The sequence below is a fragment of the Boleophthalmus pectinirostris genome, unplaced genomic scaffold (assembly GCF_026225935.1).
Source record: "Boleophthalmus pectinirostris isolate CB_2022bp ecotype Guang Dong unplaced genomic scaffold, ASM2622593v1 HiC_scaffold_16, whole genome shotgun sequence".
Lineage (NCBI taxonomy): Eukaryota > Metazoa > Chordata > Actinopteri > Gobiiformes > Gobiidae > Boleophthalmus > Boleophthalmus pectinirostris.
The window spans coordinates 22459981-22487168 of record NW_026571095.1 but is presented as its reverse complement, the minus strand read 5'-3'; the positions used below and the strand labels follow the sequence as shown (position 1 = coordinate 22487168).

Below are 27188 nucleotides of genomic sequence, written 5' to 3'. Positions count from 1 at the left end.
CTGTTTGTGGCAAATGTGGAGATTTCACCACTTACAAATACTACATAAAATACTGATACCAGTACTTTGAATATTGCTGCTTCTAGAGATGGGACCAAGTCATTGTTTTGAAAGTCTCAACTAAGTCTCAAGTCTTTGACCTCAAGTCCAAGTCAAGTCCCAAGTCATTGACCTTCAAGTCCAAGTTGAGTCCCAAGTCTTAGTCTATTTTATCAAGTCAAGTCTCAAGTCCTAAAAATAGTGCCTCAAGTCTGACTCGAGTCCAAGTCATGACTTGCAAGTCCCTACTACTAAGGTTTTATACATATAGACATGATAGATGACATAGATTTAATGACATTCATAAGCACTGTGCATTGCCAAGTTTAATTATCATTCTCCATTAAATCTCATACAAAACAAAACCAACCCAAAAGAACAATTTAAAAGAACAATTCAACATTTCAATACAATCACACATAGAAAGTCCGACACTAGCATACAGTGATTAACAAGGCATTTATGACGTATGTACAGATGCATAGAGATTGTAATAAAGCAATACATTTTTACCACAAGAAAATGCATAGAATATCCAGCATGTAGCCAAAAAGTAGTCACCAAAAGTAGTCATGCTTTTGAATAAATACAAGTCTGTGTATTTACTGTTATACTGTTTACAAAAATAGGAAGCACCTTTGAACCTCCCTTTACAATCTAGAAAAATACTTTCATTAAGGTGTAAAATAAATCACCTTTACAGTGTTATGTTATTTGAGGGGCAGGATGTGTGTAATACAAGATGAGAGGGTTAAATATCATTTCAAATGCAATGACTTTTTGCACAAATGCCAAAATGAACAATTGGGAATGTGCATTGTTAATGTTTATAAGATGCAACTTGGCTAAAAAATATAACAATAACACTGATCTGATTTTGTTCTTTTGTAAAAAAAATAAAAATAAATTGTAAAATTTTCTCAACAAAAATATCAACTGACACCTGACTTTTATTCAATTAATTTTTCAGTAAAATTAAGTTTATTTAACATTTTACAAGATAAGTCAATTGTGAACACCTTCTTATTTGCAATGACAACCTGGCCAAGCGCATAAAACAAAGCGCTTTGAATTAATCATTATTTTAATAATAATAAGAAGAATGCAGTGTTCAGCCCTGACAATACATAAAAACTGGAATATTTGTGATCAAGTTTGTGCAAAAAGGTAATTAACCAAAAGACTGTGACCTGTTTCTTCATTTCAACAATATTTTAGGGTAATGGAACAAGTTTTATGAAAGATGGCCATTGTCAGTCCTATCCACCTTATTCCGCCGCGCCCACTTTTGTCTCTAGACGCTCCTAAACCACACTTTTTTGTGGCAGCACTTCCATTTAAGCGGGAATCCCATTCATGTCAATGGAGAATTTGGGAAAGGTTTTGCATCTTAAATATGACAAAGTTGGTTCATTTGTGTAAAATTTACTTATTTGAACTTATTTGCTCTCAAGATCAGTAGCCCCATACAAAATAATACAACCCAAATGATAATGAGTTGCCCATGGCAACTTCCAGAATAAGGTGAATAGTGAATGAGAGCCCAAGCTGCACACGTGAATAAACCAGTGCTTCTGAATAATGCTGCTTTTAATGAAAAAAAGTAAAATAAAATATATGATAGGACTTGGAACTTGGAATGTTCCATGATATGGCATTAAAAATTTCAATCCCCATGGAGACAAGCGGGTACTACCATCAAGCTCGTGGTCAGATCTGTGGAGAGGCGAGCCCACACACAGTAAGAATGTATGTTTGTCAAGGTGTTGTTGAGAAATATATTAACAAATGCAAGATAGGTAAGTTTAATACTATATTGTGGAACATTCCAAGGCAATGCAATAACTCCATGGAAACAAGCAGGTAGCGGACAGGTAGTTTACCCTACCAAAACACACAATTTGCCCCATTTTACTACTTTTAGGTGGCTTCTGAAATAGACCACAACATCATTTAAAATCACTGGTTTGTTAAAAAAAAAGAGTCAATCATTGACACCACTGCCGTGCCTCCCTTTCCCTCATCTCTCTTTCTCTATCCTTAAACCTCTCCCTCTCTCTGTCTCTCTCACGCTCCGGCTGGTGGTCCCGTTCATGGTTGTGGTAGCCATGGTAATAATTGCTGTGGTTATGGGTGCTATAGTGTGTTGCTTGGGTGCTGTGCGGTTTCCGGGATGACAGGCCTGAGTGATGCTGGTGGCGGTATCTGTGATTCCTATTGCTCTCATTGTGCTCGTACTCCTCCCCTCTGTGCATGCTAGGGGGCGCTGCGTGGACATTTCGGGTTTGATGATGTCGCGAATGATTCTTTTGATGATGATTATGATGATGATGATGATGGTGCGATTCCTCTTCTAATCTCTCTTCAAATTCTCGGTCTCTAATTTCCGGTAGTTGTCTCCGTGCAGTTGGAAGTCTCTGGGTGTGCTCCCTCGCTGAGTCTGGAGCAGGGGGAGAGGAGTGCCCCGGTTGCGTTGATTGGCTGTTGCTATGGTGATCAGTTCGTTTGTGGTGATGATGATGGTGATGATGATGGTGGTGCGTGTGGGAGGGTCTCTTTGGTTCAGACCGCAGTAGGCGCTCCTCCTCTTCCTCGCTGGGACGGTGGGTGGGCTCATGTTTTGGGTTATGTTGAGGAGCTGCAGAGGCTGATGGAGCGCTGTCCTGCTCCGAGTGCTGGTCCCGGGACCCCTTCCTCTTAGAGGCCACAGGTTTCTTGTTTTTCTGCTCATCCTGGAAGAGAGAAAGTCAACAACAGAATGAGTTTTGGCTACAGGTTTTCACTTAGTTTTAGTTTGCTTTTGTTTTTTATTGCAAACTGACATAAACAAAAATGCCAACAAAAGTACATATTTTCAGTTTTAATCAACCGGAAAATACGTACTTTTATTTTAACTATGATTGTGTTGCATTATGTTGTGTACGGACATTGAGTTTGTTTATTGTCTGGTGTTTGGTAACTTGAATCTTGTCTCCACTGATTTATTTAATTCATTTCATACATATTTGTTTAGTGAGTATACCTTTATGTCCTTTATATAATTTATGTCAATTTCTTCACATGTACAAGACATACAAAGGAACTGATATTGGACCTGTCACCCCATCTGTACATTTACAAACACATAATACATAACATGGGGGTACCAGACATGGACTGGACACAGGTAGCAGAGGAAGAAAACATGCAGCATAACATGAGGATATGGGGGAGGAGAAAAAAAGAAAAGAAAAAGAGGACAGCCCCCAGACCATGCCCCTTGTTTAGTTTTATTTAACAGCATTTTAAATAATAATATCTGTACTTGTATGTAATTTTACTCATAGATTTAGTTTTTTTAAATTTCATTTTAGTCTGCAAAAACACTGACCAAAACTATGACAAAATATTTCAGGTGATGAAATTAACACTAGTGGACAATGTCAAAATTATAAAAAACATATATTGTATCAGACACAAGATGGCAAGTGGCAAGTAGAACAGAGGGGCACATTTACTACAAAGTTAAAATATGTAAAACAACCAAGTCAAAAAACAATGTTATAATGCTATATCTAAGTTAGTTTTAAGAAATTTTACAAATGAAACAATATTTTTCTATAGAAATAACTGATAACTCACATCTAGCCAGGCTAAGGTCTACTACCACTACAGTAAAACTATGACACTTTTAGATTACTTCCACTAAAGAGCCCAACATGGTTCTATTGACAAGCACTCACCACTCCATCACTTCTTTATCTGTCCAGTAGGGATATGAGGAGAGATGACATGAACGTTAGATGAAATGGACAGAATGTTTTTTCATAACAACATGAGATGATACAAATATGTTGAATAGGGATCGGACAAGATCTTGCATAATCAAAGTACCATGCCTCATCCTAATACAATCTCAAGTATACTTTTACATTTTTTTAATGCCACCAATCTGCCCTTATTTGTCTCCATGGAGATGCTATTGCTTTACCTAAAAAGTTCAACAGTATGGCATTAAATTGTCTATTATGATTAAAATTATGTGTCTATACGGCAGACACGTTAAACTCAAGCCCGGGGGGCAAATTTTGCCCGCGATATAATTATATTTGGCCCGTGAGATCATATTGTATGTATTAGAGCTGCCTGCTGGCTACAGATAGGCTATAGGGACATTATTTATTTAAAATTTAAGTTATTATTTTATATTATGCTTGATCTGGATTCAGTGTTTAGGAAAAACTATTATTAAACATTTATTTTTATAAGAAAAGGTTTAACATTACATATCTCAAAAGAAGAGAAAACATGCAGATATTGTTGAAAATTTTCAATAAATATTTAGTTTGGCCCACAACTTAGTCCCACTTAAATTTATTTACACCCCTGCTCTATGGAGTCAAGCAGGTGATGTCATCAGGCTAAGTTACAGGTCAGATCTGTGAAGAGGCCACCCCGATTAAAGCAAGATTAAATGTTTTGTAAGGTATTTTAAAACAATGAAAACACCTTTAACTAAGTAAATGCTATTTAATGCCATATGGTGTAGGGCTAGCAGTTGTTTATACAGAATAAGACAGGATATTAAGTTGTTTTGTAGTTTGTTATTGTACTTCAAAAACTGCAGCCTTTGCACTTTGCTATAGTATCCATTTAAATAGCAATTTCCATGCAAATTCAAATGCGTTTTCGAGTCGATTACAATTCATCTTGCAGCCCTTATTTATAATAATTACTATAGATCCTATGTTGTTTTTCGTCTTGTGGCGTTTGTGTCTTGTCCCACCCCTAATTCTAAACCACATGAAACAAATCTTCACAGTTGTATGTAGACCTAGATTATGACACTGCTTGTACCGGTATGACAGTGGGGCAGGTGGGCAAGGTATTCTCAGCGAGCGTAGCCACCAGTGCGTTAGCCGGCTCCATCTCAGGGGGGTGAGTGGCCCTCCAGTAAGACTCTAGGAAGTCTGCAATGTGCTCACACGCATCTGTCAGCTGGTTCTCATCCAGGATCACATCAAACATTTCCTATGGCACAGAAATAATAGAAAATATTGAAAAACATACAAAGAAAAGGATGAGGGTATGTGGAATGGCCCAACATAACAGACTTCCAGTTTGTTAAAAATATATTATTTATACAGTACAGCATTTTAAAATAGTTGAATTAAGGTTGCAGTTCATTCTAACATGCAATTAGATGTTTGTAATGTGAACAGTATCCACAAGAGGGCACTCACAGATGGGCACTGGGCGAGTTTATCTGCAGCCACTAACTGTACATTGAGGTGCTTGGTTTGAGACTTCCCCCTTGTTTTGATCAGCCTGGTCAACACCTACAAAAGTGTAAAGTAAAACAGAATAAATTAGTTAAGAATAAGAATGACTGAGGCTTAACTACTTAATTAATACCCTTTAAAACCTTTTTAAAATTATAATAACACAGCGTAACTTTCTGGAGGTGGTAATTCACCTGCATGATTTCAGTGGAAATAGAAAGTTAAAAAGTTACTTCAGCACTTTCACTATTTTCTACTTCAGAATATTACAGTCAAAGTAACAACATTTCCATGGAAAGGAGGCCAACAATTTCCATAGAAACAGAGGGAGGCCATCAGGTTTGTGGAGATGCAAGCCCACTCAAAGTAAGAACTCATGCTTTTTCTGTTTTTCAGTGCAAATAACATCCAAAATGAAAAAAGAAGTTTAAGTAAGATGTAGTTTTTACAATGTGGTACTAAATAAAGTCATATTTTCATAATTTAAAAATGGGCTCGTGTAAAGTACCTTTGGTGAGGAGATCTTGACGTAAACGAGGATTGGGGCCAATGATGTTTTGGATACTTGAAGCGGGTGGTTGACGGTGTCTGCGTCCAGGACAACTAGCTGCATACTGCGAGCCAATTCAAAAATCCGCTCCACCTCCCCCTGGATCTGAGCTGCAGTGGACACAGGCAGAATATAATATAATACGAGAATAAATAAACACTTGCGTAGTCTAAACATGTAGTCCAAAGAGATATATTGTACATACCAGCAGCATCTTAACAGGAACAGCAAAGAAAAAAAAGATACAAAGTCAATACTCACACAGCTAAGCATATTTCCATACTGTAAAAGGCAAGCTGTACTTCCTGGTCATGACACCAACTTACACGTCAGATTTTATTATATTAAATAAAAATATGACTAATAATGTTACAGAAATTAACTAGCTGACAGTTATCATTAAAAATACAAAATGAAATAAGAGCTAAAAGTAGCTATAATAAGTAAACTTTTGCCACGTTTAGCTATAGAGAACAACAGTGCCGGAGAGAAAAGTTTGGCAAGAGAAGTTTAGACCAAGGTCAAACTCTCAGTGCAGTGATTGGTATTACAAACAGCTGCCAGGCTTTGAGGCGATGTACCTAAATTGGAGCGAGTATTGGATCGGTCGATTAAGGCCTTTTTCCCAGGATTGTTGAGGATGGATCTTTTTGCCAAAGAAATGTCCGCTGTGACCCGCGTGATTGTTATTCTGAAAAGTCAAAAGTATTAAAGTACAATAAATAATTCATAATCTATAAACAAACAGAGGTGCTGAGTCTGACTGAACATACCTGCCTTCAAATCGGTGCTTTAAATAATCAAACAGTGCTTTTTGCATCATATCTGTCACCTGTGGGGAGGAAATGTAATACAATTATTAATTAATAATAATAAATAAATAATATTTATTAGGATTTGTATTATATATCAATAAGACAAAACATTTAAAATACTATTTACTCTCATCAAAGTGTGCACCTGTTTTAAAGGTGCACTGCGCAACTCTTTGGTGAAAGATCTGCCACCTGCTTGTCTCCATGGAGATGTTATAGCGACTCTCCACAGATCTGAAAGGTAATGTAGTGTAGTGCTGTGACCTGCATGTGATAGGCAATTTGAATTTATCCATGGAACATTCTAGAAAATGCAACAATATTTCGGTGGAGACAAGCAGGTGACGAACCCTCCACAAGAAATGTTACGCATTTAAATATGTGCAGCAACACTTGAAATAGTATTTCCCAAAACTGTGGCACGTGTATTCATTGATTGTGTTTGAGGAGACTCACATCTAAGCCTTTGAGTGATGGCCCCATAAGAATAACTGGACGCATTGTAGGCACTACATCGTACATGGCCACGTGCTCCCCCTATGGACATTTAAAGAAGTACATGTTTAGAATCGGTTGGTCACAGTCAACTTAATAGCACAGTTATATTGTAATATTGGTTAGAAAGGTTAGAAATAGCGTAGTAACTGGGATATGGGGGTATACATGTTTTTTTTTTTTCAGTAACACAATTAAAAAATACTAACAATGTTTCTTGGTAATTTATATGTAGGAAGTTAGGATTAATCATATTACAATAAACAGAGTGATCATATAAATACCAGTTTGGCCTTTATATACATATGATATTACTGGTTAAGTGCTACCAATGAATGATTGGAAGAATAAAATAGTTTTAATATTCTAATATGTTTGTATGAGGACTTACTGGCTTCTTTTTCACTTGCTGTTGTGCTGTTGAAGAAAACAAAAATACCAACACATTTGAAACATCAATGGACTCCAAATATGTGAACATATAGATGAACAGAGACTGCACTGACCTTGTGAAGGAGGGGTGTACTTCTTTGAATTCATATCTTGAGCTGCTTGAGCGGCGGCTTTACTGAAATGAGAATTATTCAAATGCATTTTTATTGAGCTTTAAGTGGGTGCAATCTTCAATGTCTGACTTGTCTTGATTTTTCTTTCTTTCTTTATTTATTTTTTGTTGTTGTCCTGGTTTAGTCCTAGTGTAATCCAGGTGTAGTTCCTGGTTTGTCACAACTTTGACCTTGTTTTCAGTTTTCAACCACCAGAGTATAAGATAAGATAAAATAAGATAAACTTTATTGTCCCAAAGGGACAATAATTCGTCTTGGGCTCACTGCCCACAGAAGACAACAGTCAGAGCTCTTCCCAAGATACATATATGTCCACTGGTAATGTCCATTGTCCATTTGTGCACTGCGTTGTTTTGCATTCCACATAAGTAAAGTATCCAACAGTTTAAGCAGCGGTCAGTATACGCACTTGGCTAAGGCCTTGGCAGCTTTCCTGGCCTGTACTTCTCGTCTGATCAGGATGGTCTCCAAATTCACAGGACTGGGAATAAAACCCACAACTCCATCTTCCTTTACCGGACGCCCGATCCACCACTCATTGCTAAACTTCTGCACAAAAAGAAATGATTATCAGTTACCTTTTATTCAATACTAAAGTGATTAAACCATTTTATCTTTTAAATTGTGAAAAGCCCTCAAAATATCACCTATAACAGGAAGTTTTATGGTTGATATCTCTGAAATTACTGGGCCTGTCCAGGCATAAAGTTAAATATCTTTTTTATTTTTATATCTGTAGAAATTATACAGTAAAGTATTGTCCTCATTTGAGTATTAAAAAGTGACACTGTTCAAGCACACATGCATGATAAGCCATAACATTTATTGACATTAAGCTATACCTTAAAAAAACAAACAAACAAACAAACAAAAAATTACTATAAGAGCTAAAATTATATTCACATTTTTTTCAAATAAATAATAAAACATAATGATAAACATATTCAGGAAGTGTGTGAACCTCTTTGATGTGGAGGAAGTCTCTGGCCTCAAAAGTAACGGCTTGTCCTGGGACTGGGACATTATCGTCATCCGCGGGGGTGTAGGAGAAGTTGCAGCGGACCGCAAATGCAACAGGCTTGTACTGCAAAAACACACAACAAATATGTTATATTCACACAAGTAGCAAATTACAATAAAACAACAGAATAAAAGCGAACACAAATTATGGAATGGGTAATTATAGATCGTAAATGATGTTGATTTTGGGTGTAACGTAATAAATGTATTATATATCTGAAGTAGGACTGGGCGGCAAAAAATCAATCTAGATTTCAAAAAATTGTGAGGAAAAACTGGTAATAATATTGCTTTGGGAGAACATGATACAGTATCTTTGGTATAAATCAATGAAACTTGATAGCATATTCTAAAAAAAACATCTCCATACTGTTCCTCTTCACAATTTTTAGAAATAAATTCCACATTCGAAGCAGTCAGACGCAAATCGCAGATAAGATTACATGTGTTCCAGTGGAGCAGAATAGCGTGGCGATAATCCAAATCCATGTTGATGTGGTGGAGTGTGATGTAACATGACCCAGCTGAATGCTCCCATGATGCAACAGTCAAACAGGAAGTCAGTTAGACAGGATTTACCTTGGCCTTGTCGAGCTGCACCTGAGCATTTCTTTCCTCAGCACCGTCCAAATCCTGACGCTCTCCCTGTAGGACACAAGAAAAAGAAGAAGAGGAAGGAGAAGAAGGCACATTTATTATTAATATCATTGTAACTCTTTTGGTGAAGATTGAGTATTACTTTAACAAACCTGTATTACAGTATTTTCTACACTATAATATTGTTTCCTCATCAGAAACACACCCAGAGTTGTGCTTTGTTTTATTCACATGTTTAACATATAAATCAATTTTTTTCCCTCAAACTGAGAACACTCTGTTACACCTTGTGACGTTATATGGCAATACAGGAAGTGCTCGACTGTGTTTTTAAACTCCATACACATTCACTAGAATAATTTGGATGATTTCAGCCCTGGATTTGTCAGTCTCTACTGAACAAATGGTAAAAAGTAGCTGTTAAAATGAAAACTACGGCTTCATGATATCGCAAGGTGGAAGAGAGCATTTTGGGCTTTGGAGATATAGCCAGACTAACAATCAGACATCTGTGAATGAGACAAAACACAACTCCAGTATGGATGTAACAATAACTGAAATATCATGATATCGTTTTGTCAAAGTTCTCACAATATATCGAATTACAAGTCTCTTTGCTTAAATTAAGAGTTATGGTGCAGCAATAGCTAAAAAAAGACAGAGGGAACTACATAGACCATGATCCTTTGCTCAGTGTAGACTATATGAAGAAACAGTTCTAAGCACTTTTAAGTCTTAGTTCTTTGGATTAAGTCTTGTCAAGGCATTTTAAGAGGAAAAAGTAGTATATTAACAGTTTTGTTAAGCTCCACAAAATATTGCAATAAATATCATACCATGAGATGTATATCGTGGAAATATTGTACTGAGAGATTTGGATATTGTTACATCCCTAATCGTGAGCCTCTCCATCATATCGTTTCCCACAATATCGAAATAAATAAATTCATACAGTGATGATTTCGTATCATGAGACTTGGATATCATTACACCCCTAAACTCCAGGCATGTTTTTGATTAAGAAACAATTTTATATCATATTAATCTTAACATTATTGAGGAGGTAACAACATTCTAACATGGCTTAAGGCTCAAGAGTAAATTTTGTGTAATATATAATTTTAAGACAAGTGTTGTAAAGAAAGGAAATTAAAACTTAAACTTAAAGTTAAAACTTAAACTTGAATTAACACATTTAATTAAATATTGCACAACTTTCGTGCTTTAAATAACTACACAAGGACATGAAAGTGGCAGTACTATTTTTAACATACAGAAAAACAACAAACTCAAATACAAATTAATTATTCATAATTCTAGATGCTAAAGGAAGCCTCCACAATTTAACCTTCAATCTTCTAGCTTTATCAGACTTTTTTTTACACTGTACATCACTTGACCCACTGAAGCACTCACACCTTAAGCCTTTTCTAAAACTGTATGATACTTTTAGTTTCACAAACCATTTTAATGTACTCACACCTCCCTGTTGACTTCTCATAAACACTGATAAACACAGGATTTATTTCACTGGGAGGAAGTTTGTCCCCTACAGGGCCTCTTAGATTCTTATGGCTTGTATCCCAGAGATTAGACCGTCCCCTCAAAGACATGCTAATTAATGCCCTTTATGTAAGAGCCAACAGTCAACCTGGCACTGGAGATACAAGCACACACTATCCTCCACTATCTACACGCTGCATGAATAATAACAGCGGAAGAGCGTAAGTCCTTGATGAGGATAAGATGTGTCAAAGACAGTTTTCACATTAATAAAATAGAAGCGAGTTTTGCATACAGATGCTCTTACAAGTACGGGTGGAAAATGTGTGTCTTGATATTTTCTGAATTACCTGATGACTATATTCAGAGGGAATTTTGGCAATTCAACAGAAAATGTGCTAAAAATTGTCTTTAAATGCAGTTGAAATTTAAAGTTGCACAGTGCACACAGCCCACAAGTTACAGGTCAGATCTGTGGAGAAGTGGATCTAGTCACAATAGAGCTGCTCGATTATGGAAAAATCATTATCATGATTATTTTTGGTCAATATTGAAATCTCAGTTATTCAAACGATTATTTTTAGTTACATGACATTTATTCGGCATTTCTCTCTCTAAAAACAAAACTAAACAAAACAAAAAACTTTGTTATTGATAATTTATCCAAAACATTCAAAAGGAAAATAAATATAGGCTACAAATATGTACCTTAAAGCAGTTCTAAAATATTGAACATGAAATAAGACATAGAAAAACATAAATGTATCAAAAATTAACTATATATCTAGCTGTTGTACTATTTCTATATTAAAAATAAATAAATATACTTATTTATATAAAAAAAAAAATATCCCAAAATAAACTTTGTTAAGCTCATTTCAACTTGATTATAGTTTGGGGATCATTTGACACAAAACAAAATCCAGATCAAAATTCAGTTAATTGCAGAGCCTTAACTTACAGTAATCATGCATATTTTTGCTGTAGTTTTGAGAAATGAAAGCACCTGTAATGGAATAAAATCTTGATATACTTATTTAATGCCATATTGTGGAACATGCCTAGCAAAGCAATAATATCACCATGGAGGCAAGCAAATGCCAGACCCTCCTAACACAGTGCACCTTTAACTTTCTGACAAATCTTAAATTAGTCCTCAAAAGAGCAACAATATCACACCAGAGCTGCTCCCGCTGGGTCAGGAGTCTGGGTTTGGATCTAGTCCGACTGTAGTATTTCTCACACTAGGCTACATGCAGGACATTACCTACATACTATGTGAAGCATTTTCTGTCATGAACAGTATTAAAAATCAGGATAGAAACAGACTGACAGATGTGCACCTTGGACAGTGTTTGAAGATTGCTACCACACATTACAAGCCAGATTTCAGAAAAATAGCTTCTTCATATCGGTGCCACTTCTTTCATTAAAGAGATAGATTTTTCATTGGTTATGTTTACAATGCAGTTCTGCTGTGGTACTGTTTTAATCTGCATTACACAATTTGAGATTTTCCATCAAATGCATTATTCACTGAAAAAGAAACATTGTATGCTTTTGATGAATTAAGTTTTTAGTTAGTTGTTGTGGGATTTAAAATTGTTGATCAGTTGTTGATTTTACTGTTGTATTTTGTCAAATAAAACATTGTGTACTGGCGGATTTTTTGTGGATCCCGGTTTTGCAGTCTGGAAATATTTTGGCCCTGAGGAAAATTTAATTTGAGACCCCTGCTAGACCAATGCCTGTGGCTGTGAGAAGTCAGGTAATGACGGGAAAGAGGTAATGACGGTGTTTTTCATCGGCGTGCTAAGGGCAAACTTTAAGGAATATTTAAAAAAAAAAAAAAAAAAGATATATTTTTTTGTGAACCTATGTCTCTAGATGTGACGTGCCAAATGTGAGCTAATTTGGACCAAAAAACAGGGACTAGTAACATTTTACAAACACGCAGTCAAAGCAGTGGTGGATTTCTGAACCAGTATAGCTAACATTCATCATAGGGGTATCCGCCAATTCTACTTTTGGCTTGTCTTATTGCTCGCTATCACTGTTCCAAATTTTTGTTTGCCTAAACCAAACTTTGCCTGTCTACAGTCACATAGGGGTCCACTTCTAGACGGTGCTGCTGAGTTGAGTCACTTTGGGCGTTGTCGCAATTTGGGTTTGGAGACTTTTCGGTGATGTTTAGGCCTTCAAAATCGTGATAGTTTGCAGGTAAAAAGAATAATAGAGAAGAAACGAGTGAAGAACAACAGCCCAAAAAGTAGCAAAAATAGCAAAAGACTGGTGTCAAGTACTACTGTAATAGTAGTGGCTCTAGTAGTAGCTTGTATTGAACTAAAGATGGAGAATATAGAATACCAAAGGTTCAGTGGGGGGAATTAAGAAAAGGTTTGAAGATCATATAACTTTTCTGATGGATCTGCTTGTTCCCATGGAGATGTTACTACTTTGACAGGAATGTAACTCAGTGTGGCATAAAACTTTTCCAATTCTGTGGGAAAGATAAGTGATGCCACCATGCAACGTTCTTTGTCAGTAGCAGTAAAATACCAGAAAAACTGCAAGATATAGCTGTACTGTGGAACATTCTAAGAAATAACATCTCCACGGAGACAAGTAGGTGGTAAAGGTATGTACCACTAAACGTCATATAACCACAAGAAACTCACTGATGTAAAATATACACCGTGCTTACAGTATACAGAGGCCGATCTCTTCTCAGCCGCCTTTGTTCTTCTCTTGTTTGACATTATTTTAAATGGCTGCCCCCTGCTCTCGCTGTCACTCTGATAAGGATAGATGAAGAGCCTCATAGTACAGGGCAGTACAAAAAATATATCACTTAAATGCTTGGGTAGAGTCATTAAGATGAAAAACGCTAAGAAAGAACAGACCTAAAGTAGTAAGTGTAAGGTTTAGTGGGGTATTTAGCAAAAACACCACTTTTAAGAGTTGCTATGACAAAAGCTATATAACTTAATGGAGGGCACATCACTTTGTCTCAATAGAGATGTAATTGTTTTGAATATAATGTTCCACAGCATGGCATTAAACTTAACCTATCTCCACAAATACCATAAAAGGTCAAATATTACACAAAACTGACTCTTGTGAGCTTTAAGAATCTGTGTATCATTTGTTTTTTAAAATAAAACCAAAAACAAGAAAATGAAAAAACAACTATTTTCTTCATTATTTGTCTCCAAAACCAAAATGAAAAAAAAAAACAGATAACAATTCATTTTTTCAGTTTTCGATTTTTTGGTTAAATGAATAACACAAAAAAAAGGATAACAGTTGTTTGATGTTTCATCCAATTTTGACCCTTACGGACTGAACCAGGAGTAAACCAGGACTGATCTCAGGAGTGAACCAGGAGGAGTAATCCAGGATTGAACTAGGACTAAAACAGGACTAAACCAGGACTGATCCCAGGCCTGATCCAAGGACTGAACCAGGAGGTCTAAACCAGGACTGAACTAGAACTAAAACAGGATTGAACCAGAACTGAACCAGGACTGAGTGTCAGGATGGGCCGGTCCTTTCTCCTGCGGTCACTCAACAGTCTACGTGGGCACAACTCCGGGCCCGTCCCAACACTCAGTCCTGGTTTAGTTCTGGTTTAGTCCTGTTTCAGGCCTGTTTTAGGCCTAGTTCAGTCCTGGTTTTGTCCTCTTGGTTCAGGCCTGAGATCAGTCCTGGTTCAGTCCTGGTTCAGTCAAAATTGGGGTCAAAATTGATGAAACGGGAAATGGCCATTATTTGTTTTTCCCATTATTCATTTTAACACAAAATCGAAAACTGAAAAAAACAAAAAAACAAATCGTTATTTGTTTTTTCATTTTGATTTTGGAGATGAAAAATGAAGAAAAGAGTTGTTTTTTCATTTTCTTATTTTTGGTTTTATTTTGAAAAACAAATGAACGAATGATACACGGTATCTTTGTGATGAGGAAACAACATTATAACAAATCAGAAATTAGTGTATTATGGGCCCTTTAATAAACCATTAGACCATTAGTCATTCATTACATTTTTATTGTGCAGTGAATTCCTGTTAATCAGTAAATTGAGTTGTTTCCAGTGTAAATGTGGGGGCGGGGGCAGGAGGAGGAAGTGGCCCTCCTGTGGGTGAGTTATGCTCAGGCAGGACTTTGTTTACACTGACCGCACCAGACATCTGTTCACCGAGAGCCCAAAGTCAGCCAGCCAAAAACACCTCCTCACCCCACAATATGAAGACTTAGTGCCCATGGTTTGATCAACAGTGTGTCCTCTAAATGTATTTAATGTGCAAGAGTAAAAGGTACAGCTGCAGGCCAGAATTGAATGATTAATAACCTCATACAAATGCGTTATAGTCTCTAGAAGTCGGAGAATGAAATTAAAACTTGCAAATTTGAGTCCATCTGAGGCTTCTGTTTTACATAATTCGCTCCAAACTTCAGTATCGGTGTAGAGGATGTAAGTGCAAAATCTTTCAGAAAATTATTCTTGTATCCCCACGTGCAACCATAACAGAATGACCAGGCCAAGTTACAGGTCAGATCTGTGGAAAAGTGACATTGACACAGAGTGGAAACCATTTTTTAAGCAATATCTGTAGTTAAATAAATGCTGCGTAGATAAGTGTAATGCCATACTGTGGAGCATTTCAGGCAGAGCAATCACAAGCTCCATAGAGACAAGCAGGTGGTGTAAACCCAGTGGAAATATGGGAATTTCACTCACTCAAATCATTGCCATTTTTCAGTTTCTGCTTCTAAGATAAAACATTGACATTTCACTTATTATATTCATTAAAAGGGACAACTGTGAAGAGTAAAAATGTATTTGTTTTAAAGTCTAAAAGGGAAGGATGTACGCAAGGAAATATAATGTTTAAAGTCAATGTTCAGTACGAGCAGCAGCCCATTACCCTGATTATATGTGCTGAGGGATGAGGAGGTGTGGGGCCGAGGGCTTCTTGTGTGCTTCTTCAAGGTGACTTCTGCCTCAAGAACATTTTCACAGCAGCTCACAGAGGAGACAAAGAGGAAACCATCACTACATTTACACGCCAATACGCAAATATGCAATTTGTGTCTAATTTCTCCAGACAACCAATCAGACCACTCTTGTCTCAATTAGGGATGCACTGATATGATAGTGTTTATACTGACCAATACGAGTTTAGTCTATAAACTGGTGATTTACAGGCCAAAGATGGACCAAAAACAACATCTAATAATATTACATTTCTATTTTGACAAAGCTGTTCTGTAGTTACAAAACACATTTTTACCTTACGCTGAGAAATAAAGAAATAAATTACATTTTCAGTCTCTGTCCTGGTATTGGTTGATATCAGGTATCAGCAGATACTTAAAACCAAAGTATCAACACTAGTAATGAAACAGAAAAACCTGCATCCTAGTCTCAATCTATGTGCAGGTCAAAAAGCCAAACAGCTCCAAATGGGGGCTAAGAGACATTCAGGGGTGTCTAGTCATTAATCATCTATAGCTTATATAAAGTCATTTACGTTAACGATTTTTGGTGTTTTTACGAAAATGCTAAATGTAAAATGAGTTAGTACACTGGCAAAACATAATATTACTAATATTTTCTTGGCTGTTTCTTGCCCAGTGCAGTTGAGTGCCTCTCCTGTCATGATCTGAGAACAGTACTGTGAGGTGTTTGTGTGATTTGGGACCTCTGTATCACGACTCCCAGTTTAAGATGTTGAGTTTACATTCGTCTTAAAAATTCTGTAAAAATTTGATTGGGCTAGAAATTCTGTTTGCACAAGTGTAAACAAAGTGACTTAAACAGTCACAGACAAACTCCATACTGGGACATATGGCAAAATAACATATACCCAAACAAGAATAAAATACAATATACACAAGTACAGGTAGCATTTCAAAAGCCCATTTTGTGTTTTAACTTTGCACAATGAGCCACACCAACATTGTCTTTTTTATAAGTACAGTCATTACAACAGCTAATGGACCAGAGTGGTCAATTGTCCATAGTACCAAGTGTTAAACTTTCTCAAAGAGTGCAGCCTCATAAAATCTTTGGCAAAGGACTTGTATTTCTTAATGGTTATTTGTTAAGCTGGATAATAGAGAATAGTAAACTTTTAGTAGGTAGTAACTACAATTGTATTGTATTATTCCCACTGGCAATATATAATAACAGTTTTTAGACAAACTTTGAATAACTTCAAGTGCGTAATATGGTGATTAAAAAATGTTATTATGATGCACTATAAACATTTTTAAAAGCAATTCCAAATGTTACAAAGGATACAGTGATTTTAGATGACAGAATATTCTCAGAAAACAACAAAAACAACCAAACTTAATGTCGGGAATAATGGAATAGAATAAAACTGCTAACCCTTAGACATACAAACATGTTCTGTTTTATTAGTTTAGCAATTCATGTTTCAGTCTGTTTGGAAATGTTTACAATATGACATCACATGAGCCAACATAGATTTAAGATATTTGTTTTTACCTCAAAATGTCCAGCCCAGTAACTGACCCTTGCAATCAGCAAAGTTGTAGGAATAGTTATCTCGATCCTATTGGCTTCGAGAGCTTTTGTGAATTTGTGACATACATTTTTTTTGCCATATCGCCAAGTGTCCGTCCCAAACACCATTACAATTGCTGTATAATCTACAGTTTATTCCAAACTTGGAGTAATGATCCTTTCTATCAGATAGGCTACACTCTTCGTTTCTTATCCCATTTCTGCAGCTCACATTCTCATCAAGACGTTTCCATGGCAACTTCCAAAAGTAAAATGCAGTTTCAGCAAAAAATAGCATTGACTCATCAACTCCTGCAACTGCTTTGAGAAATAAACAATGAAACCACGCTGAGAGGGAAGCCGCGATGATGTCTTGTACACGGGCTAATTGAAAGAGATAATGGTCAGATGGACATTTGAATCAGCAAAAGATCTACAAAGACGCTAATGGACACTTAGATCATTTTCAGTAAATAGGCTTTGCAGAGATTAGAGGGTTTAATAACAACACCTTATGCCAGTGGTTCGCAAATGTTTCACACCTAAGGAATTATTTAGCCTTCCAATTGCTACCACATATAAACCAGATCTACTGTATATAACTTGAATTATACCAAGGATCTATAACAGGCCTAAACCAGGGCTAAGCCAGAACTGCAACAATGAAAGTTCCAGTGTCCTGTCGATTTGAGATACCCATCGATTTGAGATACCAAGTGTTACTGCACATGCACACCCACCAAGAGCTGTTAGAGTTTAAATGCTGTCGATTTGAGCTCCTGAGGCAGAAGTGGAATAACAAGTAACATTTTAAAAGTGTATTGTGTGCATGTTAGATTTACAGGAGAATACCAATGTTAGATGATTGAATAGTTTGGATTTAATATTTGATTTTATCGTTATAATTTTCATTACATCGTATTTTATTTTGTTACTATGTGTAAAAAACGCTGTAACTTTGTTTAGAAAGGCCCTGTATAAATAAAATATCACTATATTATAAGAGGAAATTCACACTGTAGCCTATGATTTTTATTTAATATAAAGATTTTAGTGTTTCTAGTCATTTCTTTCTCTTATATAGTGGGAGCCATTTCACAGAAGATATAGACCTGTCGAAATGAGCTACCTCTACCCAAATTCATATAAATGAGTGAATAATGGTGATTCTACAGTGGGAGCATTATTCAGTGGCTGAATTGTCTTGTCAATATGTGCACCCTTTAGTCGGAGCCCTATTTGAGCATAATATGACTGTCAAAATGAAATGCCTACCTATATTCATATAAATGAGTTGAAATTGTACATAACTAAGGTATATAGTGTGATCACCATGTGCAAACAGCATCAGATCTACTGTTTCTAATCCAAAGAAATGTTGTAAAACTGGGGAGGTCAGCTTTATTGAATCTATACAACTGTACATGGAAAAATGTAAAGTAGCTTATTTCGATAGGGTAGCGTGAATCGATAGATATCACTCTCGATTTAGGCTGCGGGTAGCTCAATTCGAAGGGTCAGCCCATTTTGACAGAACACCGGATCAACCCAAAGGAGGAAAAAAATGTGTATAAAGCGGATTATTTTAGTAACACACACCCACTACAATTTAGGTAAGGCAAAGTGACAAGACCAAGATAAGTGTCTTGCCCAAAGGCAGCTCTGTGCTGACTCACTGCCACCTCTGAAGTTTGACCATTTAAGTTTGAATTAAAGATAAAAATGTCCATCCCATGTCAGATTACAGTGAATAAATCAAGCACAGTAAACATTCACATTTCCATCTACATAAAGTATTCAGTTGTTATGACTTGTAAAAATCTAAAAATGTACTAAATCACAAGCCACTAAACCAAAATTCTTAGCGATAAAAACACATATGACTGTTTGACCATTTCCACCGAGACAAGGACGACCACTGACCAAAAAAGTTATAGAGCATGTTTAAGTTTATCTCATGCTAGACTTCATTACAAAATTTTAACATCACGCACATAAATCAAAATAACACAACAGATCTTCCAAACATCTTAAAAACTTGAAGTCATGTTGATTCTATTACATCTGAATGATCTCGATTGTATCTTACCCTGCGTCGTATATGCATGGCTTTCATCAAATCCTGTAGTGGAGTGAGTACTGGTCATGTTAGAAGTGTCTCCAACATTATGAAGTCTAAGAGAGAGAGCGTCTGGTCTGTACAGAGTGGGCGGCTGACACTGAGCTCTGCAGCAGTCTGGAGGAGCAGGACTCAGGGTTTGTGGGACTGTTTCATGGTGAGATCAAATGTGTGTTCCTCATTCTACGGCGGCCATGTTGGAGTGGTACCAGCTGCCAGTAACATCTCATTTGGGAAATCTCAGAGGCAAACTATAGGTTAAAATCTATATGCTATACTACTAAAACACTATAACTGATCACAATGAGTTGTTTGTAATTGTTTTTGTGACATAAAATGCAACTGAAAACAAAAAAATACAGTTTTCTAAAGTTTGGCAGTGTCTGTACAGCCATGTGCAAGCTCCACATGACACATGCATCATTCACTGCTCGGCCAAAACAGGTGCACTGGGCACATGGTGGGTCTATGAAAAGAATTTTGTGAGGATTTAACAGATCTACTGCCACATTTTATAATGTGAATGATTTTGCAGATTTACAGGTTAGATCTGTGGAGAGGCAACCCTGTGCAACAGAACGCATGTTTTTCATTTATTTCAGCAAAAGCAAGATGGGCAAGTTTAATGCGCCACTGGGAAAGTTACATACGCATCTTTAGAAAAATAGCACATCTTTGCTGTTGGGGCTGTATGCCCTTAGTTATTTAGTCAATTAATCTGTTGATGGTGTAGTTAGGCTACTTTTATATTTTATAAGGATTATCAAGATTAATATGAACCACAGCAAAAAGGAGAAGGCATGGAGTGAGTTAGCTGGAGTTTTGGCTGTGCGTGGGCAGCTTTTTCACTTAGGAAGATGCTGTTTACTCTTACTTCTCTGTATACCTAGTTTTTGAGCAAGATCCTAACAAATTTGAGACCCACTGCCACACCTATTAGTCAATGCATTAATCCACAGAACATATCTTAGTCAACCAAAAAATTATAACATTATGATTTTGACTTTTGAAATACACATTGTATTATTTTGATATTTTGAACTCCCAATAGTACCTAGAATTACATAACACTGTAAACATATCATGTATAAAAGTGTTTGACCTTTGACCTGAGTTATCAAATCACTTCCTGGATTTAAGTTCAGATACTTTACTTTGGTTTATCACACATGAAGAACATATTACATAGGCCACAGTTCCATGTCTAGTGCTGCATCTGTCACTCCTGTGAAAGCCACAAAATACAGATAACATCGGAGCGGCCGAATCTAAAATTGGAAAATATCATCCGCAGCAGAGGCCAAATGTGTCTCTGCCTGTCTATGGGTCATGATTGTCTGTGAGCATAAGCAGATTAACATGGCATGCGTCAATCCAGGATTTAGAGCCAGAGACACAAACGCTGCCTCCTCCTCTCAGGAATGGTATCACACCCACTGCATTCAAACTATCAGTGCATCTTAAGTCCTCCGCTCCTCCTGCTCTGGTAATGACACTCGCTATAGTGACAATAAACAAAGAGGACGTTATATAATACAGTTGTTCCCCTCTGTCATTATGAAATATGCACAATCTGATCTGTTGGCAAGAATAATTGCAATTCATGGCTTTCAGTTTCATGTTTATAGGCTCCACTTTGAGTACAATTTAGGACAAAATAAATCTCGAAGACCAAGCATGGCCCAGGTATTTAACCAAGAGTCAGAGACAGGAGATATTATCACTATTATGCAACTATGAACTTCTTCAGAATGACTTAAACTGCTGGAAAAGTTTTGGGCCAAGTTAAATTTGAGTTCAAGTGAAGTCACTATGGCAAAACTGTTTTATAATACAACAATTAAGGACACTTAGTTTTGTTCAGTATAGTCTTTACGTGACCAAAGTAAACTAGACAACCTTTCCAAATCGACAAAATGGTGTCAGTAACATTACAAAGTTATAATGCAAGGCCAGTTATGCACAGTTATTACATTACTACATTAGTTAGGTCAGTGAGGCCAGTCTTTGGGCTGGAAACTTTAAAATTTGATCAGGTTTCAGTACTTGAACAAAGCCTGTTTTTGGTACTGGTACCTGAATGATTTGGCTACTTTTTTCTTAACTATTCCTCTGTTAATCATGTTAAAAATTCAATTAACAACTTTTTCTGGGAAGGAAAAACTGTAGCTGTAACTGTAACTTTAGCGCTGTCTCATGAAGCATCAAAAACAGGTATCAAACTATTTGGTTTTTTTTTCCGGTACCAGTAGTTTTTTTTTTTTTTTCTGGTACCATTCTGATATCTTTTAATAGTATCCTGCCCTCAGATCAAAGTGTGTATTGGAGCAAGTGAACTACACAATTTCACAAAATAATACCTAATATTAAAGCTCATACTGTCACTCAACAACCAGAGAAGTTGTACACTGCATATTTAGTTTATACTGTTTTAAAGCATGATTATATGTTGAGTTTTTACCATGACGGCTAATTGCCCCACTTCCACAGAAAGAGCAGGTAGATGGAGGTATTACCCCACTAACAGAAGCTAAGAGGCTTTTTCCTATTCTGAGCAGGAGCAGCAGAGAACCAGCCCTGCTCCAGCACAGGACAGTGGGTCGTCCAGTGTGCTTCCTCACTCCCACTTTATCATCAGCTCTTACTCATAAGCAACGACCTACGCTTAAACGCTAAAATAAATATGGACGGACATGCTATAAAAGTGCATGGGTTTATCAAGGATGAACACAGTAAGACAATAATAGGACAGAAGGGAGGAAATGGTTTGCTCATAGAAAAGTAGCCTGCACTTCTATAAGAATAACAGTTTACCTTTGCATAATAATGTAGGTCTGCTGCTATACTTTGGGATGGGCTAAATAACAAAAACTATCAAACAAGAACAAGGGTCCCACAGAATGGCACTATGGAGAGCAACTTCTCTTAAAATTGACTTAAACTTTTTTACCCACATAACAAGAAATAGGCGTGTATGTCTACGTAGCCTGTTATCCAGTCATTATCAGTGAATAATTATGCTGCATGATACTCAATTAGCATAGAGGTTGACTTCTCAGTTTGAGTGAAGAGGGTCCTTAATAATTAAGGCGGACTGCCTAAAACCAGATTCATCTTCATGGGACAACAGAACACCAAAGTAGTCAGGTATTGCCCTGACTGAACTGCCACACTTTTATATATATATAAAAAAATGCAGGTGTCAGTGAGCCCACAGCGCACACGGGGGTGAGTGAAGAGGCCTCCTCACACACGGATTATCACGCAGTGCAACAGATGGTGGCATTCCTCTTCTCCATTACGCGCATATACACATCTTTAGGTCCAAGTAGACCACGTCTGATTTTAAGTAAATTTGTGTGTATGTGTTACCTTTTTCTTGGGCGGCATGGCGGTTTGGGCGCTCCTTCAGCCGTGTCCCGTCGTGGGTCAGTTACGAGCCTCATTCACCTGACTCCGGTAAGTCCAACTCGGACCGCACCGCCATGGGACAGCTCCAGGGCGCGCGCACAGGTCCCGGGACTGGAGAAAGGCCCACACTACAGACGGGTGCACGGGGGGTGCACGGGGAGTGTCCGTGATGCAATGTGTGATTGTCCCACGGAGCCACGCAGGTCAGCGCAAGTGACGCACAGAGGAGTCGCGGTGAGTCCCCTGCAGTGTGGAGTAACCCTCCGCGGGGCCGGGTATTAACGGCTTATTTCTCCCAACGGCATCTGTTGCGTCGCACGCGCCTCTAGTGACCTCACACAGAGGAAGTTTCCCAAGAGTCCGCGCGCTCCACGAGGTCACAGACAGTGCCTCCTGCATCCCAAGGGGAGTTCAGAAAGAAGCGCTCTAAACTACATCTCATTTCAGTCTCATTCTCTCAGTATAAGCTTTTTTTTTTTCTTTTTTTGGAGCGCAACTCACTGTCTGTTTCAAAAAAAAAGAAAAAAAAAAAAAGAAAAGAATAGCCTTCAAACATGGCGAAGCTGCGTAAACTTCTGACATTTTCTCATATAATCAAATTTACTTTTCATAATGACCCGAAAGTGCTTTTGTGTGTCCTCAGTTCACCTTTTCATTCTGGTGAAATATCAGGGAGCTGTTTGGGGCCGTGCACGTGTCACCATGCTGCATAACCTAAACATACAGCGCTTTAATACCCTGTTATAACTCGACAGTTAAGTTAATTCTACATAAACCAGATGTGCCAAACTCATTTTCACAATCACATTTTTGAAATCTACGTGTCAGACCCCGATTGAAACTAATCTGAATTGGTTCTCAGTCATAAATAGGCCTGATCATTTCTGAGTCTAAAAACTGCAAGTCTATGAACGCTCACACCTTACGTTCTCAGTTTATCAAATCCAAACTCTTAATTCATTACCACGCCCCCCCACACAGACCCCGCCTCTCGCACGTGTTCAGAGCTGCACATGTGCTCACTACAAACATCAACAAACAGCTGTGTGTAAGCCTCTTACACAAACCTCTGTGTAAATGTGTCCAGGACTGTGGAGTCGAGGGCCCAGAGAGGCACGCACACCCAACTGTAAGTGTACAGACTAAGTCCCCTACTTACATCGACTATAGACTATTGCCAGTTGCTGCTATGACCATTGGATTTTGAGTGATGATTATAATAGTAATAGTTTAATTTAACAATAGTAGTTGTTTGTCCATCTTCATCTGTGTGTTTTTTATGTTGTTTCTTTTTACCGGGGCAAGTACCTGTCCAATTTAACAGAGTGTAAGGAGGACATGGAAGCTTGATTCAATTTTACAACATGGACCTCTATGACTACTATGTTTTAAAAAGGACCAAACTGGATTTTCATACGCAGATGTACAGGTTTTGACATTGAGATACAGACAAAGCAACAACATTTCCATGGAGACAAACAAGGGGTGCACCATTCATCAGAAAAGTTGTCAAGAGCACCATTAAAATGAACTCATAACCCTACATCTCAACCCCTCAACCCTCTTCAGTATCTTACCCCTGAGACAATCTTCCTGGACAAATTTGCCATCCTTTGCTGGTCCAGGATCTCTGTCCCATTTAGTCCTCATTGGGTCAAAACTAAATGCTTGCGTTGTGCTTCTCAAATTCAGAAAATTCCAGAAAAATCTTTACTTTAGAAAGCCAAAGTCCAAACGTAACTCCTGTAGGATGCAGTGTAGGAGTGAAGAAGATACTAAGAAAATAGCCGGAAAAATGGTGCGCCAGTGCAGAAATAGATGATATGATGCATTCTCCCTGTCCCTGCTGCAGCTCTGTGTGTGAAACAGGCTATTCTATTCCCATTATGCATTTGAATATGTAATGTAATGTAACATCTGGCTCTGGCCCCTCCTCTGTCAGTCCATAAACAGCCAATCCTGCTATTCCCCATAGATCTATACTGTACACACTGTGGTCTGTATCAGCTGCTCTTGTGGCACGAACACCTCAGACATGCTCACAGATATTGCAATAATGGAACTACAATTGCATTTTACTCCATGGAAATGTTACTGCTTTGCCTAAAATTAAGGATAATATTTACCACAGGTACTATCCCACCAAAAAAACATCTACATTTGTTATATGTTAAAGCACTTTTTTTTGTCCCCAGAGAGCCATTTGTTCTCTACATTTGACCCATTCTTCACTGATGTTGGGGCAGGAGCAGCACCCAAGGACCCAGCACAGATCTTGGGCTACACATGCAAAAGGAAATGTCATTGAGAGGTTGGTACAGAGTGGTCAATATGAGCCTGCAGTCTGTTTGTACTGTAGACTAGTGTTTGGATGCACAGTTAGATCAATGAGACCCTTAAAGCTTTATAGATCTGGACTGAAATACCACACTGCAGAGCTAACAATGGTTTCACATATTATGGATCCACACATGCAACTGTGTTATGGTCAGTTTTACAGCACAACATTGGGAATAGGGGAATTGTATAGACTTTTAATCTGATCCAAACATTTGTAATTTATTTAGATTAATGAAGATGTTATTGCAATGCCTGTAATGTTCCCTTAAATATTAAACTGTGCAGTTATTCAGTTTCAGGTGTTTTTATTGCAAAAACACAAGTAAAAAATGAAAAATATGAATTAATGTGAGCAGGTTCTGTCACTTAGCCTGGTGGCTTCACCTGCCTGGTCTCCATGGAGATAAGGTAGGTAGGTAAATGTAATGCCATACTTTGGAACATTTCAAGCAAGCATTCCAACATATAGCCCAACATATCCATACAGACAATCAGGTGACTAACTCCTTCAGTTACATAGCCCATCTTTAAATCATGATACCAGTCTGGTTGATGTATGCTCATTCATAGTGGCTAGGCTGGTGCCACCTAGTGTCTCCGCTCAATTTAATTTCTCTCCAGTGACTAGGTCAGGAATCAGAATATATTAGACGGTTTGCAAGAACCCCAGAAGTTGTAGACTGTGCACAGGCCAATCAGAAGAGTTGTGAAGCCATGACTAGGTCCCTTTTGTGGTACAGCACAACAGTAAACAAAGCGGTCAAGATGGATGTAGCCGAAGACAGACATTCTGTGTTGGCAACAATTCCCGAGATAGAGGATTTAAAGCTGGAACAAAGAGAAAATTTTATCAGGGGGAAAGACGTTATCCCCCTTCTTCCTACGGGATTTGGGAAAAGCTTAATATACCAGTTAGCCCTGTTAGCAGTGCATTACTTACGTCACGACCAAATAGCAGCGATTGGTTAAATAAAAAAGCACCCGCCTACCATCGCGTGAACGAATCCAAATGCTGTGAGGTCAGACGGTTTCTACGAACTGAAACCGGCTGATGAATCAGGCTAGAGAAAAAACCTTGGAGTTCCAAAATGCAGTTCAATATAATTACCATCACTTAACTTTAAAAATAAAGTTTCATGATCAACTAAATCCATTATGTAATTTCATTTAAAAAATGCATGAAAACTAGAGTAAAATAATTATTTCACTAGACTTAATTTAGCGTTGGTTGTCAAAGTTGAAAAATATGAATTAGTGTGAGCAGGATCTCCTCTCCACAGGTCCTATCACTTGACCTGGTGGCTTCACCTGCTGGTCTCCATGGAGATAGGTAAAGTTAATACCATACTGTGGAACTTTTCAGGCAAAGCATTCCAACATATAGTCCGTGATAGTCTGTGATAATTATATTTAAGCCATTATTTAACTAGAAGATTTGCTTTACGGTTATCTCATTTCCACGCACTGGGGCAGATTTGTGACTACCATTTTGCACCTACAGCCTCCGTTATCAAATCACACACTCACATATTCGTACAAGCAAGAAGGTAAAGTGTCTTGCACAAGGACACAACAGCCAGCAGTAGCAGGCATTGCTGATAGGTTGCTAAGATTGATCTACTAACCTTGTAGATAGTGGGTAAACCTTTACTTACTGCCACTGGAACAAACAAAATACAATCAGAAACCGTCCAGGCTAGTCTCTTCAATGATTAGCTACACCTTCATGCTTTAATTCCCCTTCTCCTGTCCATTTCGCCTGCCTCCCTCTTTTGCTCTACCTGTGTGTATGTGCAGTTACTAATGCAGTGAGTGAATCCAATGCATTATGTGCTGTTGCTGTGTGGACTGCAGAGGAATCCTTTTGTACCACATGGAATTGGCTTCATGTCACTTCTTTCACTTCTGCTCCAATCAACTTGTGGATTAATATATGTA

The 27188-nt window shown here is 37.6% G+C and overlaps 1 protein-coding gene across 3 annotated transcripts; it reads right to left on the bottom strand.

The window, feature by feature from the left end:
• Positions 1–352: 352 nt before the first annotated feature.
• On the bottom strand, positions 353–23069 carry cacnb2b (calcium channel, voltage-dependent, beta 2b). Of its 3 annotated transcripts, XM_055151349.1 has the most exons (14): positions 22872–23069; positions 9326–9391; positions 8688–8810; positions 8136–8275; positions 7667–7728; positions 7552–7577; positions 7122–7202; positions 6624–6682; positions 6432–6541; positions 5809–5960; positions 5262–5357; positions 4876–5049; positions 3762–3780; positions 2634–2771 (listed from the first exon to the last, which is right to left on the bottom strand). In XM_055151349.1, the coding sequence occupies exons 1-13, from the start codon at positions 22887–22889 to the stop codon at positions 3769–3771; spliced, it is 1119 nt and encodes a 372-aa protein (XP_055007324.1). In that variant the 5' UTR covers positions 22890–23069; the 3' UTR covers positions 2634–2771; positions 3762–3768. The 3 variants fall into 3 exon arrangements, with proteins under 3 accessions (XP_055007321.1, XP_055007322.1, XP_055007324.1); XM_055151346.1 differs by lacking the exon at positions 3762–3780 and having other exon boundaries at positions 353–2771; XM_055151347.1 differs by lacking the exons at positions 3762–3780; positions 9326–9391; positions 22872–23069 and adding an exon at positions 9190–9284 and having other exon boundaries at positions 353–2771.
• Positions 23070–27188: the final 4119 nt, after the last annotated feature.

Bases quoted from the DNA above. Each gene is read 5' to 3' on its own strand.
- cacnb2b (XM_055151346.1), bottom strand. The intron at 7,203-7,551 runs GTAAGTCCTCAT...AAATGTCCATAG, and splicing joins AGCAAGTGAAAAAGAAGCCA to GGGGAGCACGTGGCCATGTA. The intron at 5,050-5,261 runs GTGAGTGCCCTC...TCTGTGCCATAG, and splicing joins AACTCGCCCAGTGCCCATCT to GAAATGTTTGATGTGATCCT.